This window comes from Mirounga angustirostris, unplaced genomic scaffold (assembly GCF_029215605.1).
Source record: "Mirounga angustirostris isolate CCGP_5_RB_7025 unplaced genomic scaffold, mMirAng1.0.hap1 SCAF_5, whole genome shotgun sequence".
Lineage (NCBI taxonomy): Eukaryota > Metazoa > Chordata > Mammalia > Carnivora > Phocidae > Mirounga > Mirounga angustirostris.
Window position 1 is genome coordinate 59207892 of NW_026991713.1, and position 27607 is coordinate 59235498.

A 27607-nucleotide genomic window follows, 5' to 3' on the forward strand; every position below is an offset into this window, starting at 1 on the left:
GGTGTATGTGAAGATGCTCGGTGGACTTCCATCCGGCGAACACGAAACACAGCCAGGCCTGGTCTCCCTTCTTTATTGATCTCTGGCTATAGCAGGGTTCTGGGAGACCAAGGGCAGGGGTGAGTCACATGCGTCTCTGCCCCACTTGGGGTGGGGTAGGAGGGACAAGTGTCAAGGTGGCAGGTCTAAGAGACCATGGATATGGACTTCACACGAACGGCGGGGCCCACTGTATAAATGCATGGTTGGTATTTACAGGATAGGAGGAGGGCAGTCGCCTGGACTTGGGCCTTTGCTGGGACAAGGCTGCTCAAGGAGCCTGAGGAGAAGGGGCACAGGGCCTGGCGGGCTCTCTTCAGGAACACAACTGCTGCAGCCCTGAGTCCCTGCCATCTGCCTCCACCCGCCACTCCCCACTTGTCCCAGGGGAGGGGCCTCTTGGTGCCTGCGGGTGCGCAGGCGCTGGAAGGGGGAGTAGGGGAGGAACCCTCTGATAGCAATGCAGGATTACTGGATTATACCTCACCCTCACGTGCACCCTTGGCCCCAACCCCGCTGGTCTCTCCTGCCTGTGTTCATAAGATGCATCCTGAAGGTGCTTTGCTGGGGAGACCTCAAAGCACTTTACAGACATTGGTCGGATGGGAGCCTCCCAGCCCCAGGGGAGAGGAAGGAGGCAAAGGGCTCAGGACAGCCAGGGTAGGTGACAAACCCCAGGGGCCTAGACCAACCCCAAATTCTTGCGGACCCCAGGAAAGGCCTCCTCTCTTCCCCTAGTCGACATTTCAGAATAGGAGGGAAGGAAGAATGGGGTGGGGCGGGGAGGCTGGGGATGGCGCTGAAGCAGTATAGGTCTGGGGTAAAGAGAACACCCCCGCATTCCCAGGCCCTAGAAAGGTCCCATGCCCTGAAGAAGCCCACTCCCCTCTCCACACTCAGGGCTCTGAAAACCCCCAGCTTTCTATCCTATTCCAGCCCCTCCCAGGGGAGGAAAAGGGGGACCCAGACCTGCCAGCTAAGATCTGGGGGGAGCTGAGGGAACCCCCCAAAATGTATTGCTTAGAAACTTGGAGGCAAAAAGGATGGGGGAGGGCCCAGGGGCTGGCATCTCTGACCCTCCCCCCTGGGCCCTGGGAGGCCTCCAAGAAGCTCCCCACTCCCAGCCAGCCATCTGGCCTCGGGATGGGGGCAGGGGGAGAAGTGGGGGGAGTCCAGAGGCAGGGGGATGGGCACAGTGACCACTGGGAGCCTGAAGTTCCCCAGACTTCCTGCTGGGAGATTAAAGTGCACCCCAATGGGTGTCAGGTGGGGAGGGGCCCTTCCCCCAACCCCACAATCTCTGGCATTTGGCCTTCGGGTGGGTTGTCTGTTCCTCAACCTCCATGCTCCCTTGGAGCAGATGGGGGAGCCGGTCCCGATGGATGGTGCTGATGACATCAAAGACTTTGGACTCATTGAGGACCTGGGAAAGAGGGAGAGGTCTCAGTGCTCCGATCTTTGCCTTATCTCCAGCCTGGCTTACCTTCTTCAAGTCCCGCCAGACCGCCCACTTGGTCCCACATACAGTTGTGCAAAAAATGCCTGCAGAGGGTGCCCAGCCAAGGGGGGCGGGGGGGCTGCTATCGAAGTCATGCGCAACTGACCTCACAGAGTCCTGCGTCCTGGCCAGGCCCTGCTCCCCGGGCCTCACAAAGGTGCTAGAGAGGCTGGCTACGGCCTTGCTCAGGCCCTCCCTGTTCTGAGGAGCCACCTCCTTCCTTTCTGCTGGGACTGGACGGGAGGGGTGGAAAAATGTCCCTGCTTCCCACTCACGCCCTGGCCCAATTAGATGTTCATTTCCTCCATTTTCCTCCCTTGGAAGAGGGAGGGAGAACCTCATATCCACTGAACCCCAGTGATGACCCTTCAAAGTTGCCACGTCGGACACCCAGCTCTTTCTACTCCCTACAGAATCTCAAGATCCTTCCCCCTCCACCACACAGGCTCACCTGGGCCAGCCCCAGGCTAGTCCAGATTCCCATTCTGGTTGTGTTCATCTTCGGCAGGGGAGGGCAGGGCCTCTTCCTCACAAGGGGACAGTTCGTCAATGGACATCTGGTTGGTGACGCCTGCAAAGGGGCATTTAGGAAGTTGGGACCAAACCAAGAAATATTTTTCCCCAGAACACCAAGAACATGCAGAGAAAGGTAAAGCATTCTCATGCATCCTCCTGCCTTCAAGATGAGCTACATTCAACCCATGCCAACTTAGGGAGAGCCTCTCCAGCCTTCCTCCCCAGCCTTGCTAAAATTCACAACCCTCAACTCACTCATAATGGAAGAGATTTCCCAGCCAAGGCCACCAAGTTACCCAAATCTACTGGGGCACCATTTACAGACCACAATATGCATGGGGTCCCTTGGGCTGTGGAATATGGCTGTTCCTATCTCCTCTCCTGTCCCTGTTCTAGAACAGTCCGGGCCAATCAGCTAGACAGTCTTTCCTGTGATCTTACTTTAGTCTGATCAGTTCCATTCTCAACTCTTGAGAGTCAAACAAAGGGTTGCTCCAGGGGTTTAAGGAAAATGGACCTGCTACTGCTCCATCAGCCACCCTCCCCACAAGCCCTCATCCCCCACCCCTACCCCCCTGGGTCCAACGGCACCCACCACTTGCTGCCCGTTCCTTCCATTTCTGCTTGTTCTCCTGAATGTATTTGGTCCAGGTAGAGCGGAAGCTGACCACATCAGGGTTGGGGTCTCCCACTTCCACATCCAGAGAAGGCTGGCGCCACTGGAAACTAAAGCAGGGCCCCCCAACTCCAGAGGTGAGACCCAGCCCACTCCAGAACTGCCTTCACAGCCCTCAGAGTGGTGTGGGGATGGAAGACCAGGAGGAGGCTTAGGGAGACTTATCCTTCCCCTTTCCCTCTGCTGGGTACCCCCAAGTCCGTGCCCCTTTTCCCTCAATTTCACCCCTTCCTTTCCACACCTTCCCTCCTACTTAGAAGGAAAATAAAAACGAGATTAGCAGAAAGGCAATAAAGATAGAGCTAACGAAAAATGGGTGGAGGGGACCACAGGGGCAGGTCACACCCTTCTGGTCCCATCCTTCCACCCCTGTGTGTGACATGCAGCAGAGACTCCCGAGTTTTGGGTAGCCTGCTTCTCCACCACCCCGAGAGAGTGATCAGTGCTCTCTGTGAGTCCCTCTTCCCTCCCCCAGAACCAGGGGACCTGGCTACCCCAGCCACCCTCACCTGGGCTGGTTCTTAGACTTGGAGTCCTCATCCACCAGGGGCTGGACACTCTTCTCGGCCACATCAGTCAGCACAGAGAAGGTGGGATCCACGATAAAGTCAATGAACCCTGCGGTGAAGGGGGAACACAATGGAGAGGTCCCCCACCCAGAGGGCTGGGCAGAGGGCCCTGCATGGCTGGAACCCCCAGCTGCAGGTAAGACAGGGTGACCCAGGCTGAAAAGTTCCCGGTGGGGACAGCCTTTGCAACGATGTCTTTGTGACCCCACCTTTGCACCCCCAGGCCTTCCACCCAGGACCCCATGCCCCAGCACAGGCTCACTCCACAGGCAGACTGGTTTTGAGGGATGGAGACTCAGAGAGCCCTGGCCCCGGCCCAGAAAGCATCCTGGCCCCTTCCCAGGACTCTCCGCCCAACAGGAAAGGCCACTCACCAATCTGCGACTGTGCCACCAGAGTGGAAGTCCGATCACACAGGGGAGAAAAGGGCAGGCCCAGCTCTGCCTCCTTGTCGCCCTGAAGGGGAAGAGAGGGCGGGAAAGCTGGAGGGGGTGTTTCAGACTACCGGGGGCCGGAGTGCAGCTGGGGGCGGTCCGGGGTTGTTGTGGGAGAAGAGGAATTTCGGTGCCCTTGACCTGGAAATGGTCATGGTATACAAATGGAATGCAACCACAGTTAAGCTTTTAGGAAAATGACCTCTGATCCCAGGGCTTCAGGATCAGGGCAGAAGCCGCAGGGAGCTGAATGAAGATCTGGAAGCGGAGTGGGCACCTGAAGAACAAAGGGGAAGGAGGGCAGGGGTGGGTTACCTGGCGGAAGAACTCCTCCATGAGGGCCTTGGTCCAGCGGCTGTGAACCGACCAGTGCTTGGTTGGGTGGCTGATGTCGGCAGCATGGAGCAGTAGAGACAGGGCCTTGGACTTGTCAATCCTGGTCAGAGCGGGTGGAAAGGGAAGGGAGACTGATCCTTCAGGAGCAGGAAACCTGGACCATTCCTAACTTCCCATCACAAGCCCTCAGCGCCTTGCAGGGAACTTCCGCCAGCCCCTGAGGCAACGCGCACACGCACATGGGGGCGCACACACGCACCCGTAAGCGTGGAAGCAGCCCAAGCTCTTAGAATCAGAGGCCACGGGTTCAAATCCCCTCTGGACCTATCACACACGAGCTGCGTGACACACAGCAAGTTACTTAAAATTTCCATATCCCACTTTCCTCAACCCTAACAGGAAATACTAACCGAATACTAACCCCACGTGGGGTTGTTCGGAAAATTAAATGACACACAACATTCAAGTATTTAGTGGAGTGTCTGGCACACAGTAAGTGCTGAGGAGATGTTATCTATAATCATCATCATCATCATCATCATTATTATTATAAGTATTATCATCATTCCCCAACAAGGCCACATTGCACGCTGTCCCCCACAGAGACACTGTACGTGAACACACACCTTCAGGACCCCCGCGCACAGTCTCTTCTCTCTCACACACAGTCATATCCTCCCACCTACTTTTTTTTTTTTTAAGATTTATTTATTTATTTGAGAGAGCGAGAATGAGAGAGAGTACATGAGAGGGGGGAGGGTCAGAGGGAGAAGCAGACTCCCCGCCGAGCAGGGAGCCCGATGCGGGACTCGATCCCGGGACTCCAGGATCACGACCTGAGCCGAAGGCAGTCGCTTAACGAACTGAGCCACCCAGGCGCCCTCTCCCACCTACTTTTAAGCAACAGTCAGTGTAATCGGGGCATTTGTTCTGTGTTTTTTTTCTTTAACCTCACATGACTCTCTCACTAGCCCTATTCGCGTAGGACCCGGTGGCAAGCTGTGGCAGGGAGGCCTCTCATTCCCACACGGCACAGACAAGGAAACGAGTCCAGAAAGGTTGCATGATTTTCCCAACATTCCGGGGTCGGGCTGGCCTGCGGCAGCAGTGAGAACACCCGTTTCAGACTCCCGGCCCGGTGTGCCCTCCAGCAGACCCGCAGCCCGGGCCGGATGCAAACCCAGGCCCGTGTGCACACGTCACACACACACACACACACACACACACACACCCCTCCGTGGAGATGGACTCAGACACCTGGAGCCAGGAGAGTTTCTACATCCGGCCACACCAGCTACCCATGCATGTGCCCCTGATTCACACAGCCCTCACTCTGGCCTCGCCCTGGCCACACCCCACCAGGTGCCACCTCTCCAGCTGCTGCAAGGCTGTCTTCATGCACTTCACTTGCTGGAAATGGCAGGACATGTCCGTGGCCAACACCATCTCGATGACCAGGGCCCGTAGCTCTCTGGATGGACAGAACCAGAAAAGCGATCAGCCCTCAAAGCACTGATGGGCCGCAGGTCCAGGGAGTGGGAAGAGAGGGTCAGGGTGAAGGGGGGTCTCTTCGGGATGCCCACTCCCGCCTTCAGCTCACACAAACTCATCCTTGGTGAGGTTGATGAAAATGTTCATCTCATCATCCTGCATTATTCGGAAGACAGAGCTGATGTGGTGATTCTCCAGCACTGAGCGATCATTGTACAAGATGGCACATTCCGACCTGCAAAGCCAAGGGTCATTGCGTCCAGCCCCCTGTAAGTGGGGACTCTGGCAACCTCCCCCACTCCCGCTGGGCCCCTCCTGCCCCGGCCACATTGGCACCCCTCACTTGGTCTGGATGTGGAAGCTGTTCGTAGTGCCTGTGTGCTCATAGTCATGGATGGCTGCAGCGAAGATGATGGCTAAGACCTCGATCTCCGACAGGCAATGCTGGGAGAGAGAGACAGGATGACAGGGGGCTCACCCTGCCCTTCACTGCCCAAAGACCTCCACCCCAGGCTACACCCCTCAGCCCAGCCCTTCCGTTCTTCAAGGCCAGCTCCTGGGCTAATATGGCCAGGTTTCTCAGCTCCCAGAATGGTGAAATACACCCCGTATCCCAACCTGAAACATTCCTGCTGTATCCCAGCACACATTCCCAGTGCTGCCCATGACGTTATGGTCCACCCAGGAATTCTCTGGAGTGAGTAAAATTTGACTCTGTAAAGACTTTGGGATACCAATGGAGAGGAACCAAAAGAGACAAAGGGAAATGGGAGTATAATCTAGACTTCCCAGTTCTGCAGCCATAAGACCCTAAGTCACAGAATAATGATCTCCCAGCACCTACCACCATCCCTGTGCGGAGCAAGAAGCAATGGACTGTCTGGGTAACATCAGCTGCGTGGATCTGGTTGTGGTAAGGGTTCTTGTACTTCCCATAGCCTGTCTCCAGTGCATCCAGGAAAGTCATCAAAAACACAGTGGGAATCTGCAGTGGGAGGGAGAAAATCGAGCTGCAGGGAGGATCTGCAGGAATGGCAGGCAGCCGAGGACAGATCAGCAACGCCATCTTTCTTTAGAAGGCAGCATGGCGCAAGGAGAAAAGCACGGGCTCTGCTGTCAGTTGGACCTGGGCTCACATCCTGGCTCCGCCCCCTGCTGGCTGTGTGACCCTGGGTAAGTCACGTGCCTCTGAAACTTAAAGGCAGAATGAAGATAATACCACCTCCTTGAATGTAATGAGGTAAGTACAAGGCACTTAGTCAGTGCTCTCTACAGAGTAGCTATAATTATTATTATTTCCCTGGAGCTCTTTAAGAAAAGAAAACTTCCCTCCTATCTTCCAACCACCCCATCCCATCCCCAGTCCAATCTCAAGGGGTTCAGAAGCAGAGGAAAGAGTAAGATGACCTAGAGAGGACCCTTGCAGGCAGACATGGGTCATCCCCTCTAGGAAGGCTTTCTCTGTGCCCACCACAACACACACACACACACATGTACACACACACAAGCACCACAACTGTCAGTTGTCTCTGTATATGCCCTTGCAGTCTGTCTGCCTCCTTCAAAGGCTCAGGCTCCCAGAGGGCAGGGCTGGTGTCTGTGAGGAGAGCGAGGTTCAGGACTTGGGGAAGCTTCTGTAGAGATGAGCAATAGTGATGAGACACAGAAGATGTGCCACTAGTCAGTCAGACCCTAACATCTCCCACCCCCACCCCGGAGGGCTGTGCCCCAAATTCAGGGAATTTTAGAGGACCGTTTCCATGACAACTGCCCTTGCTTCTGCGTTGCCATGGTGTCCCTGGAGGGAAGGGAAGGGACGCAGGGGAGGAGCTGGGTGCCCAAGAAGGGAATGTGGAGCTTGAGAAGGGCGGCTCCAGCTGGAATCTCTGCCATAAGTAAAGACTAAAGCAATAAGTGCCCCCCTCTCTCTAACTGCCTTGAAGCAAGGCGACCTGGGGGTGGGCCAAGCCCAACCTGAGGCAGTTATGCTTGGGGTCCTCCAAAACCAGTCCTTCCAGGTAAGGAAGCAGAGTTTAGGAGAAGCTGGTGTCTGGAGAATGTCTGAGAATCAGTTTGGAGAAACATGAGCTGGGAAAAGTCTTAGGAAAAGGAGGACCCTGCTGTTCTCTGTCCTGGAGAGGGCAGGACTGGAAGGAAGAAAATGAAGCTGCAGAAGGAGAGGCCTCAGGAAGGCACTGAGGAAAAACCTCAACTGAGCATCTCAGGAAAGTTCTGGAAACCTTCTCGGGAGTTGGTGTAAAATGAGGAGTTTTGTTGGGGAAAGGCTCACATGTACCAATAGTCTATTATGGTAAAGTAGGGGCTGAGGATGGCTGGGTGATCTTCCAAAGCCCTCTGAAAAAGGGCCAAGTGGACCCCTTTGACCTCTCCCATGGCCCACTCGGAACATACATGTTTTCCTCTGCTCTAACATCTATGTCCACCCCCACCTAAGTGCTGACCAAACAGTCCCATTGCGACTCTTCAACCCCTTCACCCTCCACTTCCAAGTGTGGTTTTTCCACATGGAAGTGTTTTTTTCCAGCCCCTATTCCCAAAAGACACTCCCTCCTGGCCCAGAATCTGGAGAGACTTTAATTCCATATTCTTCATGGCCAGCCAAGCTGAAGAGCAAACGGAGTTCACACACCCTCCCTCCCCTCATACAGCCCTACCCAGCCTTGCCAAGAGCTGATCCTTTCCATAAAACTCCTCCGACAGGGACTCTGAGCTGAGAGGGAAGGGAAGGAGTGACCAATTTTATCCCTTCCTCCCTGCTCCTACACACCCCTCTCCAGGAAACAAATCGAGAGATTCTAGTCCCAAGGGCACAGGCTGACAGCATCTGGACTCTAGGCCTCGCGTGTCCACAGGCAAGAGGCAGGACAGCTGAAACAGGGAGGTGAACTTCGAGCCAGCCTGGAAAGGACAAGTTATAGGAAAGAAGCAAAGCAGGACAGAATAGAATCCTAGGCTGGATGGTTGCAGACCTAGAATCTTCTGGAAAGCAATAAATGAAGTCAGAAGCTCGGGATGGAGCAAGTGACAGAAAGGCTGGGCAGGTGGGCACAGGGAAACTTCCCTGACAGTGAGACTGAGTGAGGGAGTCTGTGCTTGTTGGCAATTGCTTGTTGGCAATCTTTTAGAACAGGAGTGATCGGAGTGGAGAGCCCTGCCCAGGAACAGGGGAAGGATAATGCCCAACCTTAAAGCGGCTGATGAGGTTATGCCGAGTCAGTAACTCAAAAACAATGGTCCTCAGGGCGTGGTCATCTGCTGCCCGGTTCAAGGAAAAGACATCAAAGCACCAGAGGTCCAGGTTCTGTGGAGAAACAACAGACTAGACAGGGAGACTCCCAAGGGGAGCTTCCCAGCGCAGCAAGTGTTGTAGTTAGACTTCAAGGAGGACTTCCCAATGTTTACAGAGACCTGGGAAGCAGGAAAACAAAGACATGGTGACGTGGGCCTTTTTCTTCCCAGGTATCTCTCAGTGCAGGGGAGACAAAAAGACAGGAGTTCGCCTCTGGAGTGGGCAAAATGTTGTTTTGAGGAACATGGGGACAACAGTTAAAAGGGAAGGCAAAAATCACCCCACACAGAGTCTGAAAGTCCCAAACACCATTCCTTCCCCCAATCTTCTCCTCTCTGCCGAAAACCCAGGGCTCACCTTGAGACAGTTGAGGACCACAGTGGAATAGGTGGGGCCCACAGAGGTATACGTTCTCCGGAACATCCTAAGGGCAAACAACGAAAAGAAGCCCACCTATGAAGGTCTGGGAAGTGGAGTCTGATCAGGTGGGGCTGTGGGGATGAGCTCTGGGCGGGGGGGTTGGGGGGCACACCACTGGGGGTCTGGTGGGGTCCCGGAAGCCCAGGGTGTCCGGGAAACGGGGACAAAACTAGAGGCAGAGGGAGGCTGAGCAGGGGCAAGCCTCACCGTTCCACAAAGATCCCAGCCTGCACCGCATGCACGATGCTCCGGAACTTGGGCTTCTCCTCTGCGCGGCGGCCTTTGGCCCGGGCCTGCTGGGTGAAGGTGGAGGCCAGCCAGTCTCGTACCTCCGAAGGCACGGCATCTGACCGCAGCTCCTGCAGCTCGTCCTCCGTGTCCAAGATTTGCCTGAGGCCCCAGAAGGGGAGTCACAGAAGAAAGACAGCAGGTGCTTCCACAACCTAGGGACGCTGAGCCCAGCCACACCCCACAGCTCAGGAACACTCATGCCAGGTGTCTCCCTTCTCTGACCCTCCCCTTCCTTTCTCTCACTACGTTTTTGGTGGTGGTGTTTTTGTTTTTGTTTCTGTCTCTCTGAGGCCTCCACTAATGAAACAGGCCACTATGTGAGGTAGTGAGCGTCCCAACTCTGGAAACGCTCAAGCAGAAAATGGAATAGATACCACATGTCAGGGAAGCTGAGACCAGCAGCACTGTCCAACGGAAATAAAATGCTAGCCACGTAGAAGTAATTATAAATTGGCCAGTAGCCACATTAAAAAAGTAAAAAGAAACGGGTGAAATTCATTTTAATGAGAAGTTTTCTTTAACCAGATACACCCAAAATAGTATCATTTCAATGTAAAGTCAATACAAAATATAGAGAGATATTTTACATTCCTTTTTCTGTCTTTGAAATCCAGCATGCATGTCGCATGTACATCCATGTCTCAGCTCATACTCGGGCTCAATGGTCACACGTGACCAGCGGCTCCCATGCTGGGCCGGACAGGTCTCAAGGGATTCCCCACTGGTGAGAGGGTTAGGACGACATGAGGTTTCTGGTCCCTTCCAGCTCTGAAACAGTCTTCTCTCCTTGATGCCTGTGTTTGTCTCTATCTCTGCAAACCCCTATCTGTTCCTCTGCCCCTTTATCTCCGTGACATTTCCACCTACAGCTCTTCCTCCCTGCTCTGGCCCTATCTCCAGCCTTCCGTCTCACTCCCGCCCCTGATCCCTGTGGCTGCCCGGTGTCTTCCTGCATGCAGGGGTCTCTCACCGTGTCTCGTCTATGTAGACAGCCTCCAGCAGAGAAGCTGTGTATTCCAGGTTCTTCTTCAGCTCTTCAATGTTTACCTCCCCGTTCTCCAGCTGCTTCACCATGTAGCGCAACCTGTGGGGGGTGGGCACAGATGGCTTGCTTAGGGGCTGCCACCTCGTCAGGAGAGCAGGACCCCCTCTGATAAGGTGCCTCAATCTTCCACAAATCGGTACGCTCTCCGACAGGGAGAAGAATCGCAGCTAGTGTGTTTCATCCCAGACTCTTGCCACCGCCTGTATTAAGTTTATCTACCCCCAAAGTTTAATCCCAGGCTTTTTTCTGACTCCACCATCCTCACCTACCTCTGACCTCCCCACACCTCTCTTCAGTCAGTGCTTCCTGAAAACTCTTGTTCAGACTGCCCAGGCCCAGCAGAATGAGCCAGGTACAAGCCCCCGGGTTGATGTTCTGGGAATGATCTGTTTCATAGCCTGAATAACCAAGAGCTGAGACTGCCAGTTTCCCCCAGCAGAGTGAGCTGTGGCATCAACAGCAATCAAAAGATGCTTCCATTACATCCGTTGGTCATGGCAGGGAAGGCGGGGTGGTACATGTCCACAGCCTCTCTGTCCCTGGCAGGGATGGCGAAAACACAGAACAAAGAGCAATGTGAATGCTCTCGCCTGGCCTCACTCCATTCAGGCAGAGCTAATGGATTATGATTCCAGAATCCATCAACCAGGACAGAGCAGGATTAACCCCTGCCTCCCCGACGCTGTGCCCGAGAGAACCTCTGGCAATGTGTGTCTGTACCCACCCCCTACCTCTGCCCCGCAGCAGCTTCCCCCAGAGACAAAGCGGTGGGGGGGTGGGGCCAGGGGTCTCACTTACTCGATGCCCTGCCTGAGAGGACAGTCCCTCATCTTTTGCACTCATGAACGCTGGGGGTCAGTGATGAAGTGGGAGACTTCTTAGAAGTCTGGCGAGTCCAGCCCAGGCAGCCACAAAGCACACAAAACTCTCTTGACTTTGGTGATTCTAACGAATGCAATTAAACATTCCCCTCTCACTCTTTCCCCCAGCCCTGCCCTGCCCCACCTAACCCCCAGGTCGGGGTGAAGTGCTGGACGGGACAATTCCCCACTGAGAGGGGCTTCAGTAACCCAAGGTCACCCTATGAGTCAGGGAGGAAAAAAGAATGAGTCAGGGACCAGAGGCTGAAATTAGCATCAATTCCCAGGGATGCCTGCCGGGGAGGGAGAACAATGGTACTCCTGAACAGAAGCAGCTCCAGAATCCTGGGGTCTCAGCAGCTTTGGAATGGGGTGCCGGAAAGAGTCAGCCCCCGGAAGCATTGCGGGCCAACTCTCCCCTCAGGGGCCAGCAGTCCTGCCGGAACAGTCTGAACGCAAACGGGGCAGAAGGGCAAGGGGGGAAACGGGAGGAAAGCAGTTGCGGGGGACACTGCGGCCTCCTCAATGGGTGATCTTCAAACCTCACTTCTGGCCTTCCTGCTGCACCGGCTGCATGTGCAAACGGTGGTTATTCAACAAGAAAGAAGCTGGCTTCAGTAAAGCTCTGCCCCAGCTAGGGCTTCATTAGGGATGTGGGCTAGAGGCTAAACAACATAATAGGCTTTCCAGCCAATGAGCTGGGAAGGGGGACTGCACCAGCATCTCCCAGAGTGCTGACCCAGAGGTCTTAGAATAAAGAGGTTTGCTCCACCTTTGGGGCCCAGGCACAAACCAGGGCTTCCCTCTCCGGGCCGGTCCCCGTGGCCAGGGAGCCTCGGATCTAGGGGTCACGCAACCCAAGAAGAAAGAAAAGCCTCTGGTCCCGTCTCTCTCCCAGACTCCTACCCCAGCCCTCCTCATCTTCCACACTGGTCAGCCCTTAAGAAAACCCAAAGCTAAACTCACCAAAGTTCTTCTGCGCTCTCTCCCGACCCACATCTGGGAGAGGGAGAAGCAGGCTTCCCGCCGAGCAGGGAGGCCGACGCGGGGCTCGATCCCAGGACCCTGGGATCATGACCTGAGCCGAAGGCAAGCCGCTCAACCGACTGAGCCACCCAGGCGCCCCCAGCTCTACATTTTAAAAAGCGATTTATCTCAAATCATCCTCACAATGGGCCTAGAGAGAGGGAGGGAGTTGGGAAGAAATGGCCACCCCTATTTCCAATGCAGAAACCAAGGCTCCGGCCACAGTTCTAGGAGGCAGGAATCCTGGATTCAAAGATATCGCTTCCTGGCCCTGAGCCCTTGGGCAAGTCACTGATCATCAATCAGTATCTCTCAAAAGGTGACCTGTAGACCACTGGCATCAGAATTACCTGGGATACTCGTGAAAAATTGAGGTTCAAGGCCTGGGTGCACACCTACTGAACCAGAAGTTCTGAGGGTATGATCCAAGGATCTGCAAACACGTTTAACAAACACCCAGGATATTCTCATGCTCATGGAACTTTGAGAACCTTTCTTTTAGAGCCTCTGTTCCTTCCTCTGTAAAACAGTGAAGATGATGATAAACCACCTGTGAAGGGCTGTTAATAAGAATTATTATTTATTTTATAATTTCCTTTATAAATGAAATAATGTATGCAAAAGGCCTGACGTACAGAGTGGGGTTCTATAAACGTGATGTGAATTGGAATGAACTGACCAGCATCACGCTGGCCCCACCCAACTCACACCTCGTGGCCTTCAAACCAACAAGCGCCTGCCTTCTCCGTCCCAAGTCCAGGTAGAGAGGAGTGAGTCTAGTTTGCATGGAGGCTCATGACTGGGAAGCCCCCTAACAGAGAAAATGAGATAATGAAAATGGCCCTGATCTCTCCTTCATAATGACAAACCTCATTTGGGCCACACAACCACCTGAGGGGGGAGGTTAAGTGATTGGCCCAGGGTCACACAACTTGTCCATCTCAGTCAGGTGGGCAAGCCTACAACTCACACTGCTGGGGCCTAACTGTGCCCCACACACCAAAGGTATTGGGCAGATGGGGCTCAATCATGTAACTGGCTTGGAGGGAGGCAGGAGCTCATTGCATCACAGCTCCTCAGTCTGTTGTCTCCCCCAGGAAATGCTGGTGTCTGTCAGCTCATAGTAGACGGTGAGCATCTTGATGGGACTGACAATGACTTCTTTATCCTGCTGCTGTACTCAGAGCACACAGTATGTGCTCAGCGAATGTCCATGAAATAAAAGGGAGGGGCACCTGGGTGGCTCAGTTGGTTAAGCATCTGACTTCAGCTCAGGTCATGATCCCAGGGTTCTGGGATCCAGTCGGGCTCCCTGGCTCAGCGGGGAACCTGCTTATCCCTCTGTCCCTCCCCCTGCTCGTGCTCTCTCTCTCTTTCTCTCTCTCTCACATGCTCTCTCAAATAAACAAAATCTAAATAAATAACTGGGAGTAGGGGCAGATTAATCAGGTGGGGGGCTATCTGCCAGAGCTCACAATGGAGATCTCTGAGGCAGGGTTTCTGAAACTCTAATGGAGAGCCTGCGGAGAAGAAGGAGGCTGTGGCTGGCCTTTCACACAACCTTCCCTCCAAATTCCTCCAGCCTCCACTTCTAGCCCCTGCTCTTTTATAGCTGCTTTTGAGATCTGAAGCGAACATGATCCAGACACCAGAAGGAGTGGGGAGGGAGGGAAAGATTAAAGAATAAATTTGACAAGTGGGGAGTCCAAGAAGGGGACCTGGACTCAGGCAGCTGGAAGGTTCCAGGTGCTGAACGTCACCCTCCTGAAGTCCTCTAACTCCCCCACAGCCCCTCCGGCGTGGTGGTGGCCTCTCTGGTTCTAAAGTCCTTCAGAGTTAGGATCTCCCCAGACCCACCCACAGTCCTCCCCTCAGCATTCTTCTGCAAGAAGTCCTACTTCCCCTGCCCATGGACAGGTCCCCATCCAGGCCTAAGGAAAACTGGAAGCTTCTGCAACAATCCTTCCACCTGCACCCCTAGCCCTGTTTCACTACACCCACTTCTTTCTCCTTTACCCTTGGCTGCTGCACCCCAGGAAAATCCTCAGACCTGACCCCTGGAAAGCACCAGTCTCTCCCAGCTCTAGGCAGCCCGCTGAAAGAGAAGGCTCAGGGTAGTAATAATCCCAACACCCCAGAAGAGTTCAGTTTCCCACCAGTTCATTTCTTTGGGCCATCATGGCTGATAATCTGGCAGTTTCCAAAGCCCCCTGTACTACTTCCAGCACCCACACTCCTAAAAGTTCACTGTAAGTAAGGGGCTTAGGACAGGGCAGCCTGAAGCCAAAGGGCTCAGAGTTGGGAGAAGAATCCAATTTCCCTTTGGGGTTTTAAGATCAGATGAGGAGATTTCAGAGGAATGTGAGGTCCTAAGGATGCTGGGGTGAGGAAGGAGAGAAAGGGGGGTAATCAGGGCTAAGTCATCTGCCATAGGCAAGAGGAAGCAATACAAAGGAAAGGGAGATGGGAATGGGAGGAGAATAAGGGGAAGGGCAAGACAGACGGGGGGGGGGGGGGGGGGGGAGGAGGTGGAGAAGTGGACACAACATACAGGGACTGTCCAGTCTTGATCCCTCCCCTCCACCAAGCTACTAGTGTGGACCCACAGCCACCTGTCCTCCTCCTCCCCCCTCCCCTCCTCGCCCTGGTGCCTACCTGAGGATGGGGCCCTGAAGGTGGCTCCTCTGCACAGGAACAGGATTTGCCATGGGAATCAAAGTGTCCTACTTCAGAGGATCAAAATGCCGCCCCAGGGGTCCCCAGGGCCCCCTGGGGGAATGACTCCCTCTTGGGCCCAACTTCCTCCTCCAGGTCTCAGCAGAACTGAGCTACTGACCAAAGAGAACTCTGGGGAGGGGCACAGGAGGGGCCTGGCTGGAGGAAGAAGGGAGTGATGAGACAGAGAGGCAACACACAGCAACTGGGTGAGAGGCCACGGGAAAAGTTTCACATCTGAATCAGACGGAAAACAAGAATCTGTTCTCAGAAGAATCCCAGAAAGGACAGAAATAGCACAGTCCAGCCCCTTGCTCTGAGGAGGTGGGGCTCCTCTTTGGGGAGAAGGGGTTAGCAGAAGACTTAAAGGTGCAGGGACAGGGGTGCACCCTGAATCTGATGTGGAGAGGCGGTCGGCCCTGGGAGGGGAAGGGGCCCTGCAAGAGGGGCTGGGCAGATTCAGCTTCCTCCCACAGTCATCTTCCGGGCCCATTTTTCAAAATGAGCTTTAGCCCACCTGAAAGGACAGAAGCCAGACAGAAAAAGAACCAGAAACCACAAGGGGAGGGGCTCACTGAAGCTGGGGTTCAGGGGATCCTCACTCAGAGACTGGTTCAACGGAGAGGGAAAGCCCTGCCCAAGCAGTGAATGAAAGTCGGGAGGACTCGCTCAGAGAAACCAAGAGGTTGGACAAGTTACTTTCCCACTCCCAGCCCCCGTTTCTCATCTGGAAAACGAGCACTGGGGGATAACTGGGTATTAACTGGGGAGCGGCCAATCCAGCCCAGAGGAAGAGGAGAATTGATGGAACGGCCTAGGGCGGGCCTGGGGACTAGGACCCCCTCTTCCGCCTCCAGGCTTTGCCCTCGCTCAGGTTGGGGGACAGATGCTGGCCTCTGCGGCGCGGGGTGGACGTGCGCGTACAGCCCCAGCCCGCCTCCGGATTGGCTGTGAAATGACGTCACCAATACAAGCGCATTGGGGCCGCGATTGGTCATCTGAGGGGCTGGGCGGGGCTGAGGAGGAGAGCCCGGGGTGAAGGCGAACGCATCCAGTGGAGAGTTCCGCGCCACTGCATTCTCCTTAATCTAGGGTCTAGGGCTGGGGATAATGTGGAAATGAGGAAAGGGGACTCGTGGGGATGAGTTTGACAGGAGAGAGGGAAAAGAGAAGAAACAGACCAAGCACCAGGATTTTATGACGGGAAGTCTTCCTCTCCACCTCTATCCCCCAAAAGCAGAGAGAAATTAAAAAAAAAAGCTTGTCACTGTGCCAAAGGCTTGAAGGATTATAAACAAATGAAGTTTGGGAACCTGCTGTTTCTCAACTTCACTGAGTGCTGGGACAAGTGGAAGTGGGCTTAACAGCAAGGAGAGGAATGAAGTTAAACATCTACAAGTTGTTTTCTAGTCCTGGTAGCCATGAAGCCGGGCTGCTGCAGATTTTGGAAGAAAGGAAACCCTCCCTCTCTGTGTCCATCTCATTCTCTCTGTGCTCCCAACACACACACACACACACACACACACACACACACACACACATGCTGGTTGGTGTTTTTAGAGAAGAAGCATTACAGCCCGAATCTGAGACCCAGAACTGACACCCAGGGGATGAGGGACAAGTCATTGCCTGTTTTGTGGCCATGCCTGCTTGGAGAGACAAGGATAGGGTAGGAGTGGAGGAAGGTGGTAGCCGGCTGCATACAGCCTGAAACACCAACAAACACCAAGCCAGGGCAGCTCCCCTCCCTCCCCTGACTCCAGGCCCTCACTCCAGGCCCTGCCACCTCAAGCAGGCACTTACCTCAACCCTCCTACCAAAAGGTGGAGATTTCTTAGACTAGAAAAGCTTTGGAGAGGATATTTTGTCTATCCCTCTGCCCTCTTGCCCAATAGAACCAAAAGCTGGTTGGACAAATGACTGCTTACCACCTCACCACACATACATACCTGCTGCATTGTCCCAGCATGCATTCCATACATGCTCATCCCAGTCTATTATTATTATTAACTGTTCCTATTAAGAAAGGATATTGGCCAACCACCAGCCCTTTCTGGGGAAAACAATTTCACACATATCCCCTCACCCATGCATATACACACACACAACATCTCTATCCAAGCTAGGGAGACTTCCCTGGGTGGGAGGCAGGGCATAGCTATGATGACCCCAGCAGAGTCCAGCATGGATTTTCCTTTAGTCTTTAAATTTAGTTTAAAAATAGCAAGGAGCACAACCATAATCCTCCCTCCCGGGCCCATTCCCAGCACTCCCCACCTGCCCTGAAGAATAGGAGTTGGGATAGGGGATGAACAAAGGATAGAAAACCCTGCCTCTGGTCAGAGAAGAGAGGGGGTGGGGACGGTGGAGTGGGTGGGAGTGGGGGGTGGTGTGGGGTGTTGGGGAAGGGATTAGCCAGCTGATCTCAAGGCTCCAAAATCTCAGAAATTGAAAGAACCAAAGAAGTCACCTAAATCCAATGGAAAGAGGACATGAATTAAAATCAGGAGACTTTTGCCTAGACTTTATCACTATATGTGACCTTGGGCAGGACACTCTGAGGCCATCTCCTTGTCTATAAAATGGGTAAGCAATATGTGCTTCACAGAATTCACACAAGGATCAAATGAGATCACATGGGAGCACCTTGGGGACTATAAAGTGATGCATGAATGCAACAGATTATTCCTTCGCCCAACCCTTTATTTAGTTTGCTCAGCAAATGTTTGTTAAGAGTCTTCCATGAACAAAGTCTGCTATGCCCACCCTTGGACCCAGGCCCTGTGGTGCGGAAAAGCCCTAGCCACCCTGCCTGCCGCCACTCCAGATGTCCAGGGCTTCACCCCGGCTCCTTATTCCACAGGGGCCATGAGGCTGTGGAAGAAGAAACTGGGGAATGTGCACAGCATGGTGCTCCAGAAACCAAGAACAACCAGCTCTCCACCTTACCCAAGCCCTGCGCTCCCCTCACTCCGCTGGCTTCCCATTGCTACACAGGCAGCCTTGGTTCTGGCAGCTGGCTGGGCTTGGTGGCGGGGGTGGCTCTGGAGATAAAAATAGCCCCCCTGGTGGCAGAGCTGGGGTGCCATCCTGGGAGGCGGCAGGCCTCGGGTTGACATGGCAGCAGTTGTAAGAGATCTCTAGGCACTGGACTGAGGAGCTGGGTGGAGGGAGGGTGGTGGAGGATGGGGGTAGTGTGGGAAGAACAGAAACGAAGAGAGCAGCGGGAGGGGAGGGGGCAGGAGGTACTCAGGGGTAGGGAGGGAGAGAAGAGAGATTTGAACGATGCTGAAGGCTGAAGAAGGTCTGGGAAGCACAGCAGCAGGGGTGGAGGACTTGGCTCCCACCCATGCTGTGTCTGAAAGCAGGGCCCCCTCTGCCTCCTGTCCAGAAGCTGTTTCTAGCAGGTGTTCCTAGCAACCGCCCAGCACAGCTCACATCGGATGAGGCAGAGGGTAACCTAAACAGCTTGAGCCTTAGCCCAGACTAAAAAGACCCCAGATATCCCGGTTCCTAGCCCAGCATGCAACTGAGTCACCTCTCCCTCAGCCTCGGACTTCAGCCCTGAAGAGAAGGAGGAACTGGGAGGGGTGGGCAGGAAAGTCCAAGGAAAGCTAAGGAGAGAGGAGGCTCCCAGGACCCAAGCCAGAAGAATTCTCTCTCTGGTTCGCTTGCCCACCTCTCTTCTCCCCCCACCCCCGCACTGTTTAATTCTGCTCATTAACCACCTCCACATGGACCACCCCACCAGCCCTGCAAACCACATCCCAGCAGATGTTCCAGCAGATGCCCTGTGTCCAGGGGGCCTAGCAGATGTCGAAGGCGGCCTGGGATGAGAAAGGGAGTTGGAAGCTTGGCAAGGGACTGACTGCAGGTGTGATGAGTGTGGACCAGCGCGACTGGGGTCTGGTCCCAGCCCTGCCCCCAAACCTTACCAACTACCTCTGGGCATCACTCTCCTCCTCTGTTACATTTTATGGTTCTCAGATTCAGTGCCTGGGTTGGAGGCACTAGGGAAATAGGATGCCTGGGTCTCAATTCCCTGGTTCAAGTTCATCCTTTCTGACTAGCTCACTGCTTCCCCAACTCATCCCTAACCTGATGCTAAAAGGAGGAGGGTGGCTTTCTTCTTTATCACAGGAAGGTCACATTCTAACCTCCAGGAACTTTCCAGGAAGTTCTCCCACATACCTATCTTTATTCCACCTGCTGCAAACAAGACAACAGCAAATTTTCTTGGCATTTCAAAAAGAACAGAAAGGAGGAGAACAAGCAGGACAAAGAAGTCTTTCGGGTGAATCTGGTGCGATCTGATTTATGGTATTTCGTTAAGACTGGAATTTCTAAAGCCACTGCCTAGTAGAGATACAGTCGGGGGTTTAGGGAGCTTGGCAACACTGTTGGCATGTGTGCTTATTCAGCCCAGGCCCCAAGAAGTTTCCAAACATGGTGGGCATCAAGAACGGTGCCACATTAGATATGCAAGAGCTGACAAACAGGGGAGCGGGGAAGCCAAGGAATAGCAAGGGAAGGAGAAGCTTCTCTAGCCCCCAGGTCTTGCCTGCCAAAAAATCACAAAGCCCCCTGGAAGCCACGCTCCCTTCCCAAAACTAAATGGTGCCAACACCAGCTGGCAGCCTAATCATGCCACTGCAGCCACAGTAATTATTTGCAAATCTGACTTCTCTTTGCAGCTGCGGAATCCACTGACCCAGGAACCTGGTGGTATCCAACAGCACCACCTGAAGCACCCCGCTTCTAGCTCTTCTCCCAGCCCCACACCCCCAGGCCTCTCCCTGGTCTCCCCTGCCCTTTCCCCACCAAGCCTGCTTCTCTACCACAACCCCATCACAGCTCCCTCAGTGGACTCCTGCCAGGTCTGGGAGGCTGAAGTAGAATCCTAAACTGATGTTTGCTTCCCCCGACCCACATGGATGCAGCAGGAGCTGAGGGGAGAGGAGCAGCTGCAGGATGGGGGGGGAGGGGCAAGGGCACTAGGGACCTCCCCGCACTGAATGGGCAACTCTCTTTCCTCCTTTTCCCTTCTCAGGAGCCCTCCTTCCCCCTCAGTTCCCAACTTTGCCCCACTCAATAGCCCCAGGATGCTCTCCCAATTCCCGAGGACCATTAAGTCTTCCTCCCTTAGGGCACAATCTCATTATCTAACAACTTCCAGACTCTAGGGGCGGGGGGGGGCTCACCTGCACCCCACTTGCTGCCCTGGTTTTGTCCCTTTTTCTCTGCTGTTGTCCTGAAGAGAGTTGGAAAATAGCCACTCAATTTCCGTACCTGAGAAAATCAGCCCCCTGAGAGCCAAAGGCAATTACCTGGCTTCCTCCCCAGGGGAGCTGGGAGGATGAGGTCACTGAGAAGGCAAAAGAAAGGCCTTGCAGAATACTGCAGTTGAGGCTGGACTCCTCATCAGGCTGTCCGGAAGGGTGCCTGCAGCCGACTCACCCCGCACCACCAACCCCCCCCCCAACACCAGGGGACGGAGGAGGGAGGCCCCAGGGATTTCCTGGCTCCCGGCCAAGGTGAGAAAGGGGTAAGGGCATTGAAGGCCAGAGAAGCCCAGTGGAAAGGAATAGGGAGAGGAAGTGGGACAAGAGAGAAGAGCAAACTGCAGCCCAGCAGAGAGAGATGGGAACAAAGGAGGAAAGGGGCAGAGGGAAAGGATGTGAGAGGAATCAAAGAAGAGGAAAGCAGAGGGAGCAGAGAAGTTGGAAACAAACCCTCGATGACTTCTTTAAAGACTCCAAAGAGAGGGAAAGATGTGTTTCAAGGTTCCCTGCTCCTCCACCCCAGTAAGATGAGGGTGGCCAAAAAAAGAGGGGAAGATAGGGAACAACCACTCATTTCTTTGCCTTCAAGAGCTCCCTAGACAGCGGGCAGGTGGAAAGGGGTCCGGACAAGTCCAGGCCCCTCTCCTCCTGGGTCTCTCACCTGGCCTTCCAGGACCAGTGCGTCCCCAACCTACCTCACCCTCTTCCTGGCAAAAGTAACAAACGCAACCTTCCACTGTAGAATTTCCTCTCTCAGTCTTTCTAACTGGCCTCCTGGGGCTTCTGGGCAAGCAAAGTGATAATTTGGGTTCTAAGGGACGTTAGAGATTCTCTAAAATAAGATGTGGCATACCTGATCACATCACCCCCAAGGCCCAGAAATGTAGGATAAACGCCAGAGGAGAGTTTCTCCAATGCTCACAGAACTCACCAACGGCAGTCCCTGGGGCTCGCCACACCCACCGGCGTCTTAGAACTACAATTGCTCTATCCACTGGGAAAAGAGATGATAGGAGTAAGTCCTTCTCTTTTCTTTTGACCTCAGTGGCCCAGATCCTTTGTAAGACAGCCCCACTCAGCCTGCTAGTCTCTAAGCTCAGACACCTGTCTCACCCCCTCCAGGCAACCATTCATCAACAAGACTATTCTGAATCACATCCCAGACGCCAGGACTTAAACCTATTATAATTCACATTCCTGCCTCTTGAATCTTTATTGTTCTCCCCATCCAAGCCAATGGTTCCCCATTCATTCCCATTCCCCCCACCTCTTCACACAACAAGCTCTCCAATGCTGAAAGAACTCCAGACTGTATCATTTCAAAACCACTTTCAGATGCATGATATCCAATGAGGAACTGAGATTCAGGGAGACTACATGACTGTCAAGATCACGCAGCTGGTAATTGGCAGCATGGGAACGTGACCTCAAACTCGAGTCTCCCACCATCCCCTCTGCTCTTCCCCTCTCACCACCCTGCCACTCTCATCCCCTCCAGCCACCTCTTCTGACCAGAGGCCTGTGAAATTCTTCCTTTGGTCTAAATTGATGTCACCTCTCTCTGCAGCTCCCTTTTTTACCCTCTATCATCCAGAGATGCCCCATTCAAGGCACAGCTGATGAAAGAAATGTAAAGACGGAAGGGAATGATGGGAGAGGGGGATATAAAACCCAGGGAGGAGACATTCCCTTTGCCATGGTTGGAAATGAAAGAGGAAGGGCTGCTCCGTGGAGGGAGGCACAAAAAGTCATCCTTGCCAAGCAAGGCCTGAGAGAAATGGTGCTCCTTTTTCTCCAGAGATCCAGGGAACCACAGTTTATCTTGCCATCTTCACAGCAGCTCCGCAAACATATGCAGGAAAAGGGGGAACCACTGCACAGCTTTCAAAACCAGTGAGAGCAGAAGATCACTCCGTGGGGCATATACAAAATGAGGACAAAAGGTGGGATAAATCAGCCAGTGAGGCACCCAGTCCAGTCCCTCAGCTTCTTCCTCCTGCCCATTTGATCTCCCCAGGATTATTTAAAAAAACGTTGGTGTGTCACAAACACATAGACAAGATCACATATTATCCCATTACCTAGACACACACACACACACACACACACACACTCACTCACATACCTCATCTCATTCATACACAGAGCAATCTCAGGTATTCGGGTAAGTGCAAACCTTCCCAACATATTTATTATCACACATGCCATTTATAAACCTGAAAACAAAGAGACATCATCACAGAGCTCTGACTCCACGAGCTGTCCCCCACCCGCACGCCAACCTTTACCCAGACACATATGTATACATGTCAGGCATTCACGATTTCATCCGGATACGTCTCATTCACACGTCCAAATAACGTTTCCATATCCTCTCTGTAACTCCTTCAGTTCTGGGCTCTGTCCTGAGGTCTTCAAATCCCGTACCTTTAAACATCTCCCTCTCAAAAAAACAACACCACCTCCTTTTCTTCCACCTCCATTTCCTGCTACCCCCCCACCCCCGCCCACGTACAGGAGCACACACACCACAGAATCAGAGACAGAACTGGGCTCCGTGACATATACGCGGATACTCATTAATTCATTTGTTCGTTCCTTTATTTAACAGCATTTCTTGAGTGCCTATTAACTTCCAGGTACCACACTAGACTCCGATGAAACAAAGATGAGCAAAAAGAACGCCCAGCGGGGGTCCTTGCTCCAGCTCAGCTGTAATGACCTTGAACCGCAGCTTAGGACATAGAGCCTAGACCTTGGGAGTCCTGAGTCCCATGTGAAGAAAGGAGAAGAGAAAGGGATTGTGTTTATACTATCCCAAAGGAAAAGGGAGGTTCTGTCTGTAAAGTTCCAGGAGAAACTGGGGCAGAGGGAAAAAAGTGATGTTTGTACTATCCTGGGAGAAAGAGAAAGAATTCATACCTATGCTTTTCTTGGGTGTGTAGGCCCCCCCACCAAAGGAAAAGATTAGGCAGAAACCAAAGTGGTACAGTTTTACCACTTGGATGGGTGTAGCGAAATGAGGAACAGGATGCCTTACCCACTCTCTACTCCACTTGATGGATTTGAACCAGATTATCAAATCCAGAGGAGCAGGGACTGTGTCTACTTTGTCCACCACCATACCCCAGCCTCCAGCACATCACCTGACCCTCACGAGGCACTCAGTTAATAGTTGTTGAATGAATGAATGAGCTAAGGATGGCAAACGAATCTCCGTTCACAGATTTTCTTGACTCACAAAAGACACAGAACACCCCTTGCTCCTGAGCCTCCCCTACACTCCTCAAGGCCCTCTGGTCTCAGAGAAGGGTAGACAATCCAGTCAAATCTTTCATCTTAGGGTCAGAAATGCTCATTCTGCTCAACCCATCATCCAGATTCCCTATTCCAGCCTCTCTCATGCCTCCACTTCTGAGTCTGCTTAGTTAGGAAAATTTTCCTGCTAGGTAGAGGTGAAATCCCATAGCCAGAGACTCTTCAGCTTATATGCTCCAGATTCTGAATTAATCTTTGGCAGAGTCCTACTGTGGGAAACAGGATTCCTGGATGCCCTTCCCAAGAAGAAATTGCCCTGCAAAATTATATTAGTATGGGCTTTTTAACCGGAGGCAAAAACACCAGACCCCGGCTCCCTGAAGACAATCTAGATGTCCTAGATTAGAAATTAAAAGGCTAGTTGGGGGGCGGGGGGGATAGAATATGTTGTGTGGGGGAATCAAGGCCTTTATATATATATGTCTTCATTTTTATTCAGTACACAGCCATGAGATAATTGTGCCCATCCCCCTATTCCCATACTAGAGCCTCCCCAATATTCAACAGGGCCAAATCCAGTAAGTCATCCACTGGGGATCTACCTTTATATCAACATCTTTCTCTGCTTTGAGGAAGTGAGGTTGAGAATCTATTCCTGGTGATTAATAATATGGAAATGGGCCTTTTCTGGTTAAGTTATTACATGCAGCTAGCACTCTTAAGGACCAGACTGCTGAAGTAAGTGAAGACTGGAATAATTTAATCAATAAGATTAGTGATCCTTGTCCACCCTGATCTCCTGTAAGGACATCTCAGCTAATGCACTATGAAGGGTCAGCTGCCTCTACTCCCTTCTTTCCCTGGGTTTCAATGCCTCCTCTGAGGGTCCTCTTCTCTCACCACTGAGCACTTCTCATACTAAAGGAAGAAATAGCAATTTGCTTCCAGGAAAGACTTTTGGTTAGAAAGGTATGGGAGACAGTGAAACAGGTACCTGGAATGGAGGAAGGAAGGTATATCATGGGGAGAAGCCATCCTGGGACACCTTGAATTCTCTCATTTATAAACCCTGAGCCCCCTTCTTTGCCTTTCCACCACTTCCTTACCTACCACCCCCCCCCCTCAGCTTAGTTACCATTAACAGAGCATCGTTTTCCATCAAGAATCACTCAGCGCTCCTCCCAACAAAAATCAATTCAATCCGGTTTTCCATTTCTTCATCCCAGAACTCATTCCAAGGCTGCGCTTCAGAGAGCCCGGCAAATTGCAATGGCTAGAGGCAGCAAAGGACAGGAACTGAGAAGCACATTTGGATGCCAAGCCTGGTTGCCCACTGGGCCTCAGTTCTCCCTAAGGCCTCGCTAAGCAGCTGGAGTATAAATCAGACCCACCCACCCCATATCAAGGCATCATCTTACTACCACAGGTGAAGTATTTTAAAAACAAAACAATCATTAGCATCTATCCATCTCCTACCACCATCTCTCCCTCCACCAGAACCCAGAAATGGAAAGCTTCAGCGCTCACTATTGAAGATAATGGGGAGGAACTGGGTTTTGGGGCTATGGTTCCTGCATTGCCTCACTGAACATCTATAGCCTCTTTTCCTGGGACCACTGGGAGTCATATCAGGGAGAGGGGCACCTTCCCTCATTCTCTGATTAAGAGTCAACAGACTGCAGAGGTTACCGGATGGCAGCTGACTGGGAGAAAAATGTGCTGCATGGTTTGTCTTTGACCCACTCCTCTCCTTCTCTGAGGAACAGAAAGAAAAGTTGCTTCCCTCCCCTGGGACTGGAGTATGGGACACCTGAGTCCCTCGTTTCCCTATTTATCCAGCACCGCCGCCCCCACCCCCACCCATGCCCTCCTCCTACAACAAGAAAAGATGCCTCAATGTACTTGGAGATCCTTGGGAGACCCTACAGCAACAAAAAGGTTTTGACAGTTGCCTTGCCCCTGTCAATCAATCTTTCTTCACCACCCCAGCTCCCAGGGAGGGGATCCGCCCCAACTCTTCCAGATCCCAGCCAGGACCCCCAACATTATTGTGCACAGTGGGTTTCCTGGCCCCAAGAGTGATGAGCAGCTCAGGTATGGGGCGCCCCCCATCCCTACCCCCTGAAAGATGCAGGAGACAGAAACCACCAATCCCGACAGAGATACATATGACCCACAGGTTGGCACAAGTATCCCCATGCACTAGATCTGCAGCTGTGTGCAATCAGTCTACATACACCTGTGTGTCCCACGGACACTCATGCACACACATGTGATGTGTATCTCACATCTGCACAACCCTGCACACGGATACGTGTGAGTCAGCCTGGCACCTCCTGAATGCTGCCCGTCTGCAGCCCTGCCACACCGCACATAATGTGCCGCCTCTCCGCGCTGCGTGTGTCACCCGGGGGGTCCCCAGGCACAGGCACATCGTTAGCTTTGCAACTCCTAAACCCGCTCCAACCAGCCGGCTTGCTCCGCACATGCCTTGCACATGTGGCCTGGCCCTGCGTGTCAGGGCAGCTTATTTCCTCGCACCTGCCAACATGAGTGCGGGAGAGAATCCATGAGCCCGGCTCCGACTACCCCCCCTCCCCCCCCCCCGAGACTCCCTGAGATCCCTTCCCCCCACTCCCGGCCGGGGACTCACAGAGACCGAAGCTTAATCCACATCTTCTTGCTGGGGGCTGACTTCAGCTCCAGCGGTGACGGGCAATCGGACTCCAGCATCTCGGGAGGGCTGCGGGGGGACAGCTCCATGCTCAGCCTCTGTCTGTGGAACGGAGGGAGGAGACGGCACCGCGGCTCAGCCTCAGCCCGGAGCCGGGAGCCGCTCCCCGCCCACCCCAGCCCCTTCCCACCTGCGGCGGGCGCGGACCAGCCAGGCCGGGGTCTCCGGGCTCGGCCCAAGCTGGCAGAGCTGCAGTTCCTGCGGCTCCTGCTCTCGCGCTGTCCAGCCGAGCTCTGGCTCCCAGTCCGAGCTCTCCGCGCCGCCGCCGCCGCCGCCGCGCTGCCGGGGCCGCCTCCTCTGCTCCCTCCTCCTCCCCCGGCCGGCCCCCCTCCCTGCGCTCCCTCCCTTCTCGGCCTGCCGGCGCGTCTCTCACTCCTCGCGGCCCCTCCTGCCCCTCCCAGCCGAGCGCCGGGGAGCCGGGCGCACACGCAGACAGCGGCGCCGAGGGCGAGCGCACGCACCCGGGCGCCCGGGCCGAGCCGCGGCGTGTGCCCCGCGCGGGGGCTGCGAGTGCGCGTTTCCAGGCTGCCTGCGGCGCAGGCGGCCGGGTGCGTCCCCGGGTCTGTGTTTCGAGTTTCTGTGTATGTGCGTGTGGCTTCGTGTATCCCCGAGTGCCTGGCCGCCTGTGCGCCCCATGTTGTGAGGGAGAGGTAGGGGATGAGTCCCCCTCTCCGCCTGGGGGACCTGGGCACTGGCTGAGGGAAGCCATCGGCCGTCGGAACCCCGCCCCAGACCGGACCCTCCCACCTCGCGCTCCTGCCTTTGGGGGGAAAAGTTCAAGGTCTGCTCTGAGTTGCCGTGGGATCCCATTCCTCTCCTCAGTGCCCTTAACTTGATGGTCCTGATATGCCTCCATCGCTGTGGCCTTCCCCCGGTGCCTCTATCCATCCCCCTGGCCAGTGGGAGTTTCTTCCAAGCTTAAAGCTTTCCAGACGGAATCCACTAGAGCCGGCGGGACCGCATCATCTCCGTACAGAACTCCGTAAGAACCAGGAAACCAGCCCTTCCTGTAGCGGGTCCTTTTTATTTCCTCTTATTCTGTCTTCAGTAAAAGAAATCTAATGGCTAAGGGCCCAGCACAATACAGCCTAGCTGCTTAAAACATTT

At 53.8% G+C, this 27607-nt stretch overlaps 1 protein-coding gene across 4 annotated transcripts; it reads right to left on the reverse strand.

The window, feature by feature from the left end:
• Positions 1–808: 808 nt before the first annotated feature.
• PDE1B (phosphodiesterase 1B) lies at positions 809–26781 on the reverse strand. 4 transcript variants are annotated; one of them, XM_045873264.3, is made up of 16 exons: positions 26631–26781; positions 26420–26542; positions 10551–10664; positions 9497–9679; positions 9227–9293; positions 8765–8881; positions 6404–6544; positions 5903–6003; positions 5669–5794; positions 5438–5539; positions 4048–4168; positions 3673–3754; positions 3239–3347; positions 2649–2779; positions 1989–2108; positions 809–1462 (listed from the first exon to the last, which is right to left on the reverse strand). In XM_045873264.3, the coding sequence occupies exons 2-15, from the start codon at positions 26527–26529 to the stop codon at positions 2005–2007; spliced, it is 1608 nt and encodes a 535-aa protein (XP_045729220.1). In that variant the 5' UTR covers positions 26530–26542; positions 26631–26781; the 3' UTR covers positions 809–1462; positions 1989–2004. The 4 variants fall into 4 exon arrangements, with proteins under 4 accessions (XP_045729220.1, XP_064447202.1, XP_045729221.1 ...); XM_064591132.1 differs by lacking the exons at positions 26420–26542; positions 26631–26781 and adding exons at positions 10895–11164; positions 15167–15482; XM_045873265.3 differs by lacking the exons at positions 26420–26542; positions 26631–26781 and adding an exon at positions 15167–15481.
• Positions 26782–27607: the final 826 nt, after the last annotated feature.

Bases quoted from the DNA above. Each gene is read 5' to 3' on its own strand.
- PDE1B (XM_045873264.3), bottom strand. From the start codon at position 26,529: ATGGAGCTGTCCCCCCGCAGCCCTCCCGAGATGCTGGAGTCCGATTGC. The intron at 10,665-26,419 runs GTGAGTCCCCGG...CACCCCCCACAG, and splicing joins TGGATTAAGCTTCGGTCTCT to GTTGCGCTACATGGTGAAGC. The intron at 2,780-3,238 runs GTGAGGGTGGCT...GCCCTGCTTTAG, and splicing joins AAGTCTAAGAACCAGCCCAG to TTTCCAGTGGCGCCAGCCTT.